The sequence below is a fragment of the Xenia sp. Carnegie-2017 genome, unplaced genomic scaffold (genome assembly GCF_021976095.1).
Source record: "Xenia sp. Carnegie-2017 unplaced genomic scaffold, XeniaSp_v1 HiC_scaffold_16, whole genome shotgun sequence".
NCBI classification, from domain to species: domain Eukaryota; kingdom Metazoa; phylum Cnidaria; class Anthozoa; order Malacalcyonacea; family Xeniidae; genus Xenia; species Xenia sp. Carnegie-2017.
The window spans coordinates 14,635,712-14,650,131 of NW_025813469.1; the positions used below are offsets into that span (position 1 = coordinate 14,635,712).

Genomic DNA, 14,420 nt, shown 5'->3' on the forward strand with positions numbered 1-14,420 from the left:
TTAAGTTTCAACATCAGATCATTCCTCATGAAGACATTAAACTGAAGTAAATATGAGAAGTAAAATTTTTATATTAAATGAAATAAGTGAATGTTCTGAATTTATTTGTATTTTTTAAATTCTAGTGGTGCATAAATGGAAAATGTCAACTAAAACGACAAAAACCAAAGACTTAACTCCTTTAGAGCAAACAATCCTTGCATTAGTTCATAACAATTTGAAAATTTTTAATATAAAAATGGCACGAAGATACTCTAAGTACATATCACGTATAAAAGAAATGTAAATAATTCCTTCATTTATCTGAGACTTTCATGTGAGTGCAAGGTATTTTCATAATAAACAAATGTTGTATCTGTTTCAACAATATTAACAATAAACTTCATACAGTATTTAAATAAGTCATTTGTAAGAAATCATACGACAACGTTCAGTGTTGTTTATGTCACTAAACTGCCATTTTATATGGTAGTTATCAAGGTCGACGTTTTTATAAAATCAATTATCAAACGTTAATGATTGAAATACAGAGATTTATAAGACTAAAAGTAGAGTTTGCACTAAAAGTCCTTTCTTTATCTTTAACCTCTGGCAGCTATGGAGACCTCGTGAAAATATTTTTCCAATACGGACATCCCAGCCGTCAAATAACATATATATTTCTTTTCTATGCTTTTTTGGTCTCCAAATGGCGTTGTTGATTTTAGTACATTTTATCATTTGGTTAATCCCAGAAAGATTAGTTGAAAATTCAGAATTGTTGGAAATTTCACTATTCATGTCGATGTGTCTGATAATTTTGAAGCTGAAAAATTTATGATCTATTTAACTGATATAGGACTTAAAGGATATTTAAAAAACAAAGTTATGAACTCCTTATGCAATAAATTTTTACTTCATGATAATATTGTATAATGTGATTTATATAGTAAAAATTTCTTCCACAAAAATATTCTTTATTTGAATGTATCAACTATAGCATAGGCTTGTTACATAATAATTTGTCATTCATTCGTCAGTTATATCAATACAAATTTCGCAGGCTCTTAGTCCCTTGTATTCGTTTAGTTGTTAAAGTTTCTATGCAGTGAAATTTTTATATTCTTTTTTATAGCCTTAATGAAATTATCAGATGTTTTCAAGCAATTTAATATATTTATGTCCATTTTACATTGAGTGGAAGTTGACTAATTTCAATGTTCTCTTGTGTGAATTTTTTGACGCCATGTTTGCTCATTTGACGTCATAAGTTGTACGGAAGTCGCCAAACTAATAGTAATTTTTATTGCCATGTTGAAAATGTGTACTACTTATGACGTCAAATTAGCAAACATGGCAGCCAAAAAAGTTCGCACAAAAAGAACGAAAAACCGTCACTTTTGACGTCTATAAATTCTGAAAAGACAAAATTTACTCTGCTTCCATAAAAATAATGCTGAGAGCAAGTACTTTTGAATAAGCAAATAAAACAATTTATAAAAATTTCACTGCATAAGCACTTTAAGACCCATCCAGTGAATAGCCATTTTCTCACACCAATGATAATGAAAATTGAACGAGAAATGAACAAAGGGACAATTCGCATTTCCGATCCACTATTCTGGATGTATAATTATTTCATGTGCATAGTTAAATATTCTTATAAATAAGTATGTATCTGAGTATTATTATTTTTGCTATTATTATTCTGGATATATAATTATTTCATGTGCATAGTTAAATATTCTTATACATGAGTATGTATCTGAGTATTATTATTTTTGCTATTATTATTCTGGATATTTAATTATTTCATGTGCATAGTTAAATATTCTTATACATGAGTATGTGTCTGAGTATTATTATTTTTGCCATTAAGTGTGACAATCTTCTCGAGTAACTTCGTTTCGATAATAATAGTCTGCTAATTTTTGCATGAGCAAACAGTTTAAAAAACACTTATATGCTGCTGTGTGGATGGCGGGTGTTGTTTTAATGAGCGACATATGGTCTTTCATTAATAAGCCTTATGGGTAATGACGCCGAAAGGACGAGGCTCGTAGGTCTTAGTAGTCACGCGAACTGTAGTTCTATATGGAACTAGGCTTAAGGCCTTGCTGATCACAAATAGATAAAGAATTATAAACTGTTTTTTTTCAAATAATTAGCGTTTCGAATTTCAAAGGTAGAAATGTCAAAATTCAAATATATTGTATCAAGCGGGCTTAAAAGGCTTTCTCGTGGAAAATACCATGCATTTCAAGCTCTGGTTAGTAAAATGAAGCAGTTTGAATTCGATACAATAATTGGTTAATTAATACACGAATTATTACGTCATATCGTTACACGTATTATGTCAACGTTTCCTATATACTATTGTCATATAACTGTAATAATGGCAACATCTAGCTATAATGATCAGATCAAAATCCTCCGTCATATTGAAGAAAAAAGTTTCACCAATGTGACATACATAGAAGTACGATAATAATTTACCCGATGATTGACAAATAGACTGTCTCGTTGGGCTGAATGGATTGTCGGAATGGCATTAAAATATCTTAAAATAATTCCAAAGGATCGACACAAACACTGAAACGCAAATACAATTAGGGCATTTCTTAATTCGTCTAAAGTGAAGTTAGGAATCGAAAACCACTTTTCCCCCAGTTAGTTTCAAAAGTAGTATAGTTCCTCTAATGGTTCTTCAAACTCTGCGACAGTTGAAACTAGCAACTAAACTGTATATTTATGAATTTTGTGACAACAAGAGTCAACAACAATATGCCGTTATCATAAAATGCCTTTAACCATGACCAGCCGACAATTTAAAGAAATATAGTATAAAGCAAATTCCGGAAAAGCAAGACATCTTGAGATTGCAAAATATGCATCAAAACAAGACGAGAAGTGAACTGTAAATTTTCAACTTTATTTCAAAGTCATCCTCAGACAGAATGATATTTAAAACCAAACATACACATATATATTTACAACGCACGAATTAAGTAAACGGAAGTAAGCAATAAAAATTAAATAGTGTGATATTTACAAAAGCAGAGTCGGAAGAGGTGTAGTATAGGCTTGTCACCGGTATAGCCAGTTTAGAAGGTGAAAGGAAATTATCATTTACACTCACTCGTAAAAGGTTCGATATGAATGTATAAGCCTTGACACATGAGAGAAAACAGCTTTTTCAGGAAAATTTGTTAGATGAATGAACGAGGGTCTGAAAAGGCTGTTTTCGACAATCTAGAGGCCCTGAATTTAAAATTTTCTGAAATGTGTGATTGCGCCATTTTAAGTTACGCCAAGGTACATTAACCTAACAATATGTGTCATTGATGTAAAATGTTATAATCCACATCATTAGGCGTAAAACATAAGTATAGAACAGGAAATTTTGGGATAATTTACATTCATGCTGTGTTTTACATCGAAAGTAAGTACAAGTGAAAGAAGAAGAGATTTCAATAGCAGCAGGATTTTCGGTAAGTGTTGAGCATCGTCTTGACAAAATATAACTTCAATCTCGACGTTTCTGGATGTTTCTAACAAGTGAAACTTGTATCTTCTAGAAAAGACTGTTTGTGTTGACAATTCTTGGTATGTGGCGTCGTGGCGAAGAAAATAATCTTGCACGCTTATAGTAAAGAGCATAAAAAAAGGAAAGAGTCGAATGATTTATAAGAATGCGTTAATCTTGTTGTCAACTGTCTTTAAAAAAATGGTAGACAAGTTTATTTAAGGTGCATGAGACAAATAATTGGTATAACCGATAACAACCCAATACTTTCGTTCTTCGGTTTACAATCTGAATGAATCATATAGGTAGCAAAGAATGTCAACAATAGGTCGGAGAGAGAAGTTACTGTTCATCTTCTTTGCAGATTATGAATTGCCTTTATATAAAAACATGCACTAGCTGTTCCAACATTTACAACAACATCCCCGACATCCCACTTACAGACACTTCACAAAAGCCCTTTTAAAATCCATTTCTCGTTTCACATAAAGAGATTTTACTATGAGTACGCTTCATTGTTGATCTAGAACAGAGTGCTTTTAAATTGCTGTCAAAAAAGAGAAAAACAGAAGAGCAATTGCGTCATGTCGGTGATTGCACTCTGCTTTTGTTGACTGATATATTTCAAAAAAGTTGACAATCTTCTTATGAATACCCTGGAAAAGACTTGCTTATTCACACTTAACCTCTTACATAAGTCATTATGTCATTGACCGCAAACGACTTCCTCTGTCCCAGACCGCCACTATTTCCTCTCGGTATTAACCTTGGTCACTTTGCAACTTCGTTAAAACTCTCTGTCATATTCCAAAAAAAAGTTAATCCATTTGGCGCACATTCAAACACGTTCATTTATTTGATGATTAAAGACGAGGCTTTCTCACAAGACAAAGTTAGCTGCTGAAATGGTATCAAAAAATGGGATTCAATGATTTGTTGATAATGCACACGTGAGTTAATACGTCACATTGTTAAGTACGTGACGTATGCAATGAGTTATTGTCCGAGGTCGGTCATGCAATTGAAACATTGGCAATATCTGAAACGATCAGGTCAAAAATCCTTTGGTAAAATTTGTTTTACAAGTCTTACGCACATACTGGCATAAAGAAAATTTGCCTGATGAATGAAAATAAACTGTCCAATGCAGCTGAATCGACTGTCGCAATGGTACAAGAAGTCCAGAGCAACTTAAATAATTCCGAAGGATATGTACGAATACTGACACGCAACAGTAATAAGTTGAATTTTCGCATTTCATCTAAAGGAAATATTAAGAATCAAACACAATCTTTAACAAATAGGGTTTTGAAACCAGCCTAAGTCATCCAATGGCCCTTCAAAGTTAGTGAGAGTTGAACCAAGCGGCTAAACCATATATGTAAACACTGTAAACATGGAATTGTTAAAATATGATTCAGCTGATAAGCCGTGAAAAGACACACGGACGGCAGTTTTTTTAACATTTTTTTCCCCATAAATCCACAATGAGTCTGATCATGCAGACAGGCAAGATCACTTACAAGACTTAACACACAATCAAAAAATGCACTGTCAATCATAAAAAAAGAATAACGAGATAATGATGTGAAGCACGATTCTCAGATTTTATGATTTCGTGACATTTTTGGGCGTGAATAAACGTGGTTTTGCTCCATTTCCCGTTAATCAAATCAACACAAAGCAATTTTACACAAACAAACATGTACATCAAATTACGAACATCCAAACTAATCAAAACCACGAGTACTAAAAACAAACACGAAACTCTAAGCCAGACAGTAGCTGAACATTTCCAAATATGAACTTTGACATTAACCCTTTGTCTCCCAGCGTTGCCGTGGCAACATGGAAGAAACCATCCAAAATACAAAATACCAAAATACTTTGGAATAAGCCCCATTCACACGACGACGAAAACTACCTGGGTTCAACACATGTTCAAGTTGACCCAGGTTATATTTTCCGAGTAAACACTACTAATCTAGATTTAACCTGGGTTTATTAATTCATCCTAGCTCTTGAGATGCGCGGAGTTTGACACTGGCTAATCCTGGGTTAGTAGTGTTTACACGCAAAAAAATAACCTAGGTTGATTCGAACTTGGGTGAATTAGGCTATACTTCACATTACTTGAAGCAACTATAGATGTATTCAAGATTTGTATATCACAAAGGCAAAGTAACCAGAAGCGAACAACATAGTATTGAGAATATAATACTATCAAAAATAACACCAGCAATACTACTTTTTCATAGTGCAAGACAAAAATATCAAATACTCTTCATAGCTAATTGGCAGTGATATATTCTTTCCCCGTCATGGTTAGCCTCATCCTACAAAATAAATCCTAACTCCACCCTTTAACGTTTCATTGATGGAAATTCTAATGGCCGGAATGAACCAATAACTCTCAGAAAAGTGTTGGCAATCTCTGACTCAGGTAAAAATATCCGCAGACATACCGAAGCCAATTTTTACGACAAAAACAATCGTCGTTGTTAACAAAAACCATGACCAACCGACAATTTTAAGAAGTATAATATAAAACAAATTCCGAAGAAGCAAGGCATCTTGAGATTGCAAAATATGAATCAAAACAAGACGAGAAGTAAACTGTAAATTTTCGACTTTATTTCAAAGTCATCCTCAGACAGAATTCTGTCTTTGAAATAATGTCGAAAATTTACAGTTTACTTCTCGTCTTGTTTTGATTCATATTTTCCAATCTCAAGATGTCTTGCTTCTTCGGAATTTGTTGTTAACGAAGGTCCTTTACTCTAACATTGCTAGCACTCCTTTAATCTTTCAAGCTGTTACGCTTGCAATAGATTAATCCTGTTAGAGCTAGCAAAGAGCACAGTATGTTTTCGTCAATGGGGTGGATCAATACTGAGACCAACTGCTGACTCACTATTAAATGATTTTATAAACAAACAAATGATTTGCAACAGTTGAATGTCAAACCAAAGCTTTCGTTCTTTTATTTATAAATCTGATTGCGTCATATTATACATTTACGCAGTTGAGTTTCGCTCTAAGAAAGACTGTTCTGGAAGTTACTGAAGACGAAAAACAAACCAGCTTCACAAAAAGTACAAGGTGGTTCAAAGCAGTTTAAGAATTTCAATGAATTTTTACAACGGAAAAGGTTTCACACAAATATAGGGATAAATTTTACCCTGTTTCATTTAACAACAATGAAATTTCTTTCCTTGATGGCCTTCAACACCACCATGCAGGGCCTCCTGGAGTCAAGCCCACTTAATTTTTTTTACTTCCTACTTACGGTGTTGCTACGTAATGCCTTAGATGACGACAGCAACAGCGAGGTCGCTATATAAACGTCAACAACCCGCACAATCATTATTTTATAAGCAATTCAATTCAAGAAACAAAGAAGACTTTATTAAACAGCATCGAATTAAAACCAAGAAAGAAAGATGAAATGCATTATGGTTATGGCGCTTTTTATATGGGCAATATTTTGTTTGGCGGACGGACGCAGTATTACAAAACATCTGGAAAAGGTTAATATAATTCACTGGGTATTGACCAACAACCCGCATGGTCTTTACACTGTATCATGTGCGCATAAACGTGTTGATTATAAATGCTTTATATATCGAGTTTCATCAACGTTACTTAATACATTTAGTATGACGAATAAGAACGTACATGCAGTCACTAGTATATTGACTTTTAAACTGGATTGACTACAAGATTATTTAAAAACACAATGCTTACCAGAATATCATACAGGGATGGCACCACGAAATTATATGCAGCGGAGAGGGGGGGGCGGTTGGAGGCTACGACTAATATTTACTAAATTTACTGCGCGTTACTTTGGCCTCAAACCCCCCTTCGGCGCCGTTCGTGTTGTATCCATTTCTATATCAACTAATACGAGGGAGGGCGGGGGAGTGATTAATTATGAGGATATAAAAATCTCACACAGTGCAGAGGTCTCGTACTCAACCTTCGAATGCTTTATTTTTAGAGGGAAGTAAAGAGTTCGTTGCCTTCGAAGTTCTGTACTCCAAGGTATAACATACGAAAGAATTTTAGTATAAGACTGCCATATTTTCAATGAATTAAGAACTGGCCTTGCAGCAGGACAAAAAATTATCCTTAGAAAACGCGGTATTTTTATCGACAAGTAATAAGCGATTTTGGAAAAATATTTCCTAACTCATTTTTATAAGGACCTAGAATGACGATATTTTGTTTGTAAGTTTTTCCAAAACAGACTCTTCTCGTTAATTCTAGATTTAGGCTAATCCCCATCAGCGTTTTTGCAGCATTTCTGTTATCACGACCTTCTTATTCACGTTTTTTTTTACGCTCATTTCTGGCATCATCCCGAAATCTCTTCTCAAAATAATATACGCCACTTAACGGGCAATCAACATTGTAATAACGCATTTGTTTGAATTGCTTTTTGTAATGGATAGTTCACTTGTTGCTAACAGGCATAGCTCGCTCTAGAAAACGTCGATCAACAAACAATATAAGGAGTTATATAGCTTTCGATAACCGTTGCGGTGGTGATGTTAAGGTAAGTGACAATGACTAAGAACTTTGAATATATGATATTTAGACAGGGCATTGATTATTCAATATTCAACAATAATTTATGTCATCGAACAAGTAAATGCAAAGACAACGTGAATAAATCAAAGTAAAAAATATGCTGTGCACTTTGCATTGTGATCAGTTTTATTTTGTTCCTAAAAGAATATCACACAAACAGAAATAAAGCACCTTGCTCTCAAACAAAATCAATAGTTAACAGAAACTTATCCATGAATGCCATTCCATTTCAGTTGTATTATCAAAGTAAGAACAGCAAGAACAAAGAATGGGTGTTCCTTCTGGTGCTAAAGAAGGATGAGTTCATGGATATGAACACATTCATCAGTGACAAATGGAAAGCTTCTGACATCACAGGCAAACCTCTGTTTATTAATGGCAAGAGCGAATTTTACCCAAAGATTAACACGCCAACCACCAGAGATCTTTATATCATCACACGACAAAGTACGTATTTTTATAGTATTTATATTTTTATAAATAATGAGTGCCCGCTATTTTGCGTCAGCGTTAGATTGAGCGCTGCTGGGAGACTGGATACAGTTCTAAATTTTTTTTTTACAGATAAGACACATGACCTAGACTTCTCAGTTGAAACGTTGGTGGTGGTCGATAAATCAGTTCGTAATCTGTTTGACAGCGATTTTAAAACGCGAACTTACGTTGAAACTATGATGAACTTCGTAAGTACAAACACACTGACAAAATTTTTAAACTTCAAACCAAAGTAAACTGTAAATTCTCATGTTTTGTGGTTTTACAGTCTGCAAACGTTTTCCTTCACGAAAGCCTAACTCGACATCATTTGAGGATTAACTTAGTTATAAGTCAGATCGCCATTTTAAAGGTAAGTTTGATAAAAAGAATTTTTTTAAAGGCAGTTCAACGCAATATATTGATTAAAAAATTGCAGGATGATGACAATGTCTGAGATTTTCAACTCAATTTTAAAAAATCCTCCTTTTAGGAAGAAATAGCGTTCGACGCATCGAGAAGTGACAATCTTAACGTGGTCTGCCCAATCATGAATAAAATTGAGAAAATGGAAAAACGAAGATTTGATCATAAATTATTCTTAACAAGGTACAAAATAAACTTGCGATAAATGGTTTTAAACGATTATCCCAAACTAATTCAAAATCCAACATTTTTTCGCAGAAACGAATTCGGATCGGGAGGTAAGATTTGTGTTTTTAAAAGAAATCTCGACATCGCAGAAATAGCTATTTTCAGAAATCACTTTTCCATTTTAAAGTTTGTGGCTAAAAAGACAAAATGTTATCTCTTATTTTTAAAGGTTTTGCAAAACCCAGAAGTATGTGTAGCAACTCTCTCAGTTGTTCTATTGTTAAGGATCGTGGCTTTACTTCTTCAATAACCGTTGCTCATGAAATAGCACACATGTAAGTTTGTATCTTATTGTAAAAAATGCGCAAACATGGTGACAAAATGAGTTAACTCTTGTGCCACCTTGATCCTAAGCTAGAGTCACTTCTTCATTCAAACTTTTTACTCAATTAAATGAACCAAAGAAAACAAAAAAACAGACGGTTCATTATTGACGCTTAAGTTAGCTCACAAAATTACTGAGATTTGTGGATGGATCAAAACATGTAGACAACTATAAACTCTCTCTTTACTAACATGGAAACAGCACATTGACTACAAGAACTTTCGTTTTGAGCACACTGAATTTCCAGGGCTCAAGCAGATAGAATTGTTCAAAAAACATCTTCCAAACTAGAGAGAAAATACAGAATCGATCATGGAAATTGTGATCGACATTGAACCCCCGTTCTTTAGTACAAGTTTTCCGATATCCGGGATACTAAAGATGGGTGGGTGGTGGAAAGTGATAAAAGTTGCTGTTTTCACAATTCTATGATTTGGCACCATTGTATTGCTCCACGCAACTTTTAATATTTTGGTATTTTATGACCTTATTACTTTTCAGATTTGGAGTGGACCATGATTATCCATTTGTCCAACACTCAGGGAGAATCATGTCACAAATTGTTGATGCAACAATCAACAACCACCATTGGTCCATTAAAAGCAGCAATGATTTTGTCCGATACGCAAGGTATAAGCTAGATAATTTAGAAACTTCTCAATTTGGTGGTTGCGACTCGTATCTTTTTCAACCTTTCTTCAACTTTTAAAGATAAAGCAAAAATGTCATTTTCAGAAATAGCATGGTGAACTAAATTGATCACCGCGAATAAAAAATTCACAAAGTCGTTAAAAGCCTTGTTTAAGCTACATTAATATTTCAACATGGCGGCCTCTGAAAAGACCGTCATTTTTTCGCAGCACAAATATTAAATCTCATGGACTAATTATTCACTTTCGAAGAATGCAGTATATTTGAAAAGCTTAGAATCTGCAGAATCTGCATGATTTTGTGTCTGACACTCTTCAGTTCTTCTGTGAAATTTGAGAGTAAAAATATTCGGAAATTTCCTACTACACGTTCAAAGAAAGGGATACGAGCAAAAGAAGCTTGAGCTCTAAGCAAAAGTCAACGAACTAAAACGTTCACTAAATTACAGACAATACAGCTGTCTTAAAGAGGAGACAACGTTAAAGAATGCAGGACAAGACACAGTAGTAAAAAATTTCACATATCCAGGCGAAATTTTCACGTTTGAGGACCAATGCGATTTGGAATACAGCTCTGGCTACACTGCTTTCTTCCCTGATCAATATGACGTAAGTAAACTCAGCATAAGCTTTGATTCAAAGCTTAAGACAGGGCAGAGGAGGGGGTAATACGAATAAACAGCTTTAAAAACGGCTTTTTCCTCTTACCAATAGCACCCGAGTAACGACCGATGTGGAAGGCTAGTATGCAGCATGCCTGGGGAAATGTCTGGGTTCACACAATCCCCCGATTCGCCAGCTTTGGATGGTACGTCGTGTGGTGTTAATAAGGTGAGTGGTCAAACATTTTCACGTCAGATCCTTACTGATGACGACATTAGACTGGAGTATATAAAGACTCAAGTTTCAACATCAGATCACTTCTGATGAAGACACTAGACTGGAGTATATAAAGACTCAAGTTTCAACATCAGATCACTTCTGATGAAGACACTAGACTGGAGTATATAAGAACTCAAGTTTTAACATCAGATCACTTCTGATGAAGACACTAGACTGGAGGATATAAGGACTCAAGTTTCAACATCAGATCACTTCTGATGAAGACATTAGACTGGAGTATATAAGAACTCAAGTTTCAACATCAAATCACTCCAGATGAAGACACTAGACTGGAGGATATAAGAACTCAAGTTTCAACATCAGATCACTTCTGATGAAGACACTAGACTGGAGTATATAAAGACTCAAGTTTCAACATCAGATCACTTCTGATGAAGACACTAGACTGGAGTATATAAGAACTCAAGTTTTAACATCAGATCACTTCTGATGAAGACACTAGACTGGAGGATATAAGGACTCAAGTTTCAACATCAGATCACTCCTGATGAAGACATTAGACTGGAGTATATAAGAACTCAAGTTTCAACATCAAATCACTCCAGATGAAGACACTAGACTGGAGGATATAAGAACTCAAGTTTCAACATCAGATCACTCCTGATGAAGACACTAGACTGGAGTATATAAGGACTCAAGTTTCAACATCAGATCACTCCTGATGATGACACTAGACTGGAGTATATAAGGACTCAAGTTTCAACATCAGATCACTCCAGATGAAGACACTAGACTGGAGTATATAAGGACTCAAGTTTCAACATCAGATCACTCCAGATGAAGACATTAGACTGAAGTATATAAGTACTACTGACTATAGTTATATTTTTCAAATTTCAGTGGTGTATAAAAGGAAAGTGTCAGCAAAAGCAAGAACAAAGAAAACAAAACCTATAGTTATTATTATTCAAAATTGTTAAATTAAAACTTGTACATAAATATACGCGACGTATAAAAGACATGTAAATATTTCATATGTTCATACGACGAGACTTTAGTGTTCTGTATTCGAACACTTAGATCAAATAAACGTCTGATCAGTTTCAAATCAGCCATTGGTCTACAGAAGATATTTGTAAGAATTTTTTTTACAATATTTTTACAATAAAACAACTGCGAGAAAAATAGCAATGTTTTCAAACAGCTATCGTCATGCTTATGTTTCATTAAAAATGCCATTATATAAAGCAGTTTTCAAGGTCAACGTTTTTGTAGAATCAAATATCAAGCTTTAATGCAAGCTTGACATTCTTTGTCGACGAAAACATTATATCTTTCAATTTAAAAGAGGGACTTTGTTAGAAATCATTGAGCCCTTTGCTGTTCGTAAAGAACTTTATGACTGACTAGTAAAATGTCCTTCAGGAAATCAAAAATTCACGCGTCGAATACTTAAATCGATCATAAAACCATTGTTTGTAAGCTCTTGTTCACCATAAGCAAATTAACAAGAAATACAAGCTGTTTTTTTTTAAATAATTAGCGTTTCGAATATAATAGGATTAGAAATATTAAAAACTCGTAAGTAGTTTATCCAAGGCTTAAGGCTTCCTCAAGGAAATAACAAGTGTTAGAAACACTAGTAAATTGTAGCATTTTGATTGCGATACAATGATTGGTTAATTAATGTACAGTTGAATCATTACGTCATATGTTACGCGTATATGTTAACGTTTTGCCATACTACTCTAATAATGGAAACAAATATAATGATCAGATCAAAACCCTCCGTCATATTGAAGAAAAAAGTTTCATCAGTGTGACATAAATAGAAGTACGATAATAATTTACCCGATGATTTACAAATAGACTGTCTCGTTGGGCTAAATGGACTGTCGGAATGGCATTAAAATATCTTAAAATAATTCCAAAGGATCGACACAAACACTGAAACGCAAATGCAATTAGGGCATTTCTTAATTCGTCTAAAGAGAAGTTAGGAATCGAAAACCAATTTTCCCTCAGTTAGTTTCAAACGTAGTATATTTCCTCCAAAGGTTCTTTAAACTCTGCGACAGTTGAAACTAGCAACTAAACTGTATATTTATGAATTTTGTGACAACAAGAGTCAACAACAATATGCCGTTATCATAAAGTACCATGTTTCGTTGTTAGCGTGCTTTTTGTAAAACTTACGCATGAAGGATGAAAATTATATCAATCACTAAGTGTAGTTTCGTCAACAATAACGATAACTTTTCAATCCTTTTTTGAAAAGGTGTAAATATGGCGAGTGTCTAGCGCCTGAAAACTAAGCTGCCCTTTCAGCTTCGCACAAGGTTGTCCATACCGGAATCGTGACCATTTTACATTAATGTCGGTGTTTGAAATTCCACTCAAAGATATGCTAATAATCTTAGAGAAAAAAACTTTACAAGTACTAAATTATAACATACAATCATACCAAACCATTTGCTTTATTTCTTCCACTCACTGTCCTTGACATAGTCAAGTCCCGGGCTTGTGACCGGTATAGCCAGTTTAGAAGGTGAAAGGAAATTATCATTTGTATTCACTCGTAAAAGGTTCGGTATGAATAAGCCTTGACATGTGAGGAAACAGCTTTTTCGGGAAAATTTGTTAGATGAATGAACGAGAGTCTGAAAAGGCTGTTTTGGACAATCCAGAGGCCCTGAATTTAAAAATTTTCTTAAATATATAATTGCGCAATGGGAGAGCTAATTGTTTTTTGAGTTACGTCAAGGAACATTAACCTAACAATATGTGTCATCGATGTAAACTGTTTTAATCCACATTATTAGACATCGAAAGTACGTATACAAGCCAAAGAATAAGAGATTTCAAGAGCAGCAGGATTTTTGGAAAGTGTTTACCATCGCTTTGAGGAATATAATTTTCATCTCAACATTTCTGGATGTTCCAACTAGTGAAATTTGTATCTTCTAGGAAAGAATGTTTGTGTTGAAAATTCTTAGTATGTGACGAAGGAAATAATCTTGCAAGCTGATGGTAGCCAGCATAAAAAAAATCGAAGAGACGAATAACTCTTAAGAGTGTGTTAATCTCGTTATCAACTGTCTTAAAAAAAATGAAACACAAGTTTATTTAATGCAATTACGTAACCACAAGTTTCCAGTTGGTGTGCAATAGTACAGCTTCTAGTTGTTGCTCGAATCTCATGGTGTTTATGTAGTACAGCTTCTAGTTGTTGCTCGCAGCTCATGGTGTTTATGTAGTACAGCTTCTAGTTGTTGCTCGCAGCTCATGGTGTTTATGTAGTACAGCTTCTAGTTGTTGCTCGCAGCTCATGGTGTTTATGTAATACAGCTTCTAGTTGTTGCTCGCAGCTCAT

The 14,420-nt window shown here is 34.3% G+C and overlaps 1 protein-coding gene and 2 long non-coding RNA genes across 5 annotated transcripts in view; all 3 read left to right on the top strand.

The window, feature by feature from the left end:
- The window catches only part of LOC124435870 (A disintegrin and metalloproteinase with thrombospondin motifs 14-like), a 28,892-nt gene that overhangs the window by 5,117 nt on the left and 9,355 nt on the right, over positions 1-14,420 (top strand). The window contains exons 5-13 of one of the 3 annotated variants that reach the window (XM_046985810.1): positions 8,666-8,784; positions 8,865-8,948; positions 9,069-9,184; positions 9,260-9,279; positions 9,399-9,504; positions 10,056-10,184; positions 10,654-10,813; positions 10,919-11,035; positions 11,948-12,234. In XM_046985810.1, the coding sequence (XP_046841766.1) occupies positions 8,666-8,784; positions 8,865-8,948; positions 9,069-9,184; positions 9,260-9,279; positions 9,399-9,504; positions 10,056-10,184; positions 10,654-10,813; positions 10,919-11,035; positions 11,948-12,004 (908 nt within the window). In that variant the 3' untranslated portion in view covers positions 12,005-12,234. Of the gene's footprint in view, positions 1-8,665; positions 8,785-8,864; positions 8,949-9,068; positions 9,185-9,259; positions 9,280-9,398; positions 9,505-10,055; positions 10,185-10,653; positions 10,814-10,918; positions 11,036-11,947; positions 12,235-14,420 lie in introns of those variants that run through there. The other 2 variants (XM_046985813.1, XM_046985811.1) reach the window with 2 other exon arrangements.
- On the top strand, positions 3,050-5,066 carry LOC124435873. The gene is made up of 2 exons (XR_006945194.1): positions 3,050-3,470; positions 3,558-5,066. It is a non-coding gene; the product is annotated as an uncharacterized LOC124435873 (long non-coding RNA).
- Positions 6,566-8,311, top strand: LOC124435872. The gene is made up of 3 exons (XR_006945193.1): positions 6,566-7,035; positions 7,509-7,552; positions 7,981-8,311. It is a non-coding gene; the product is annotated as an uncharacterized LOC124435872 (long non-coding RNA).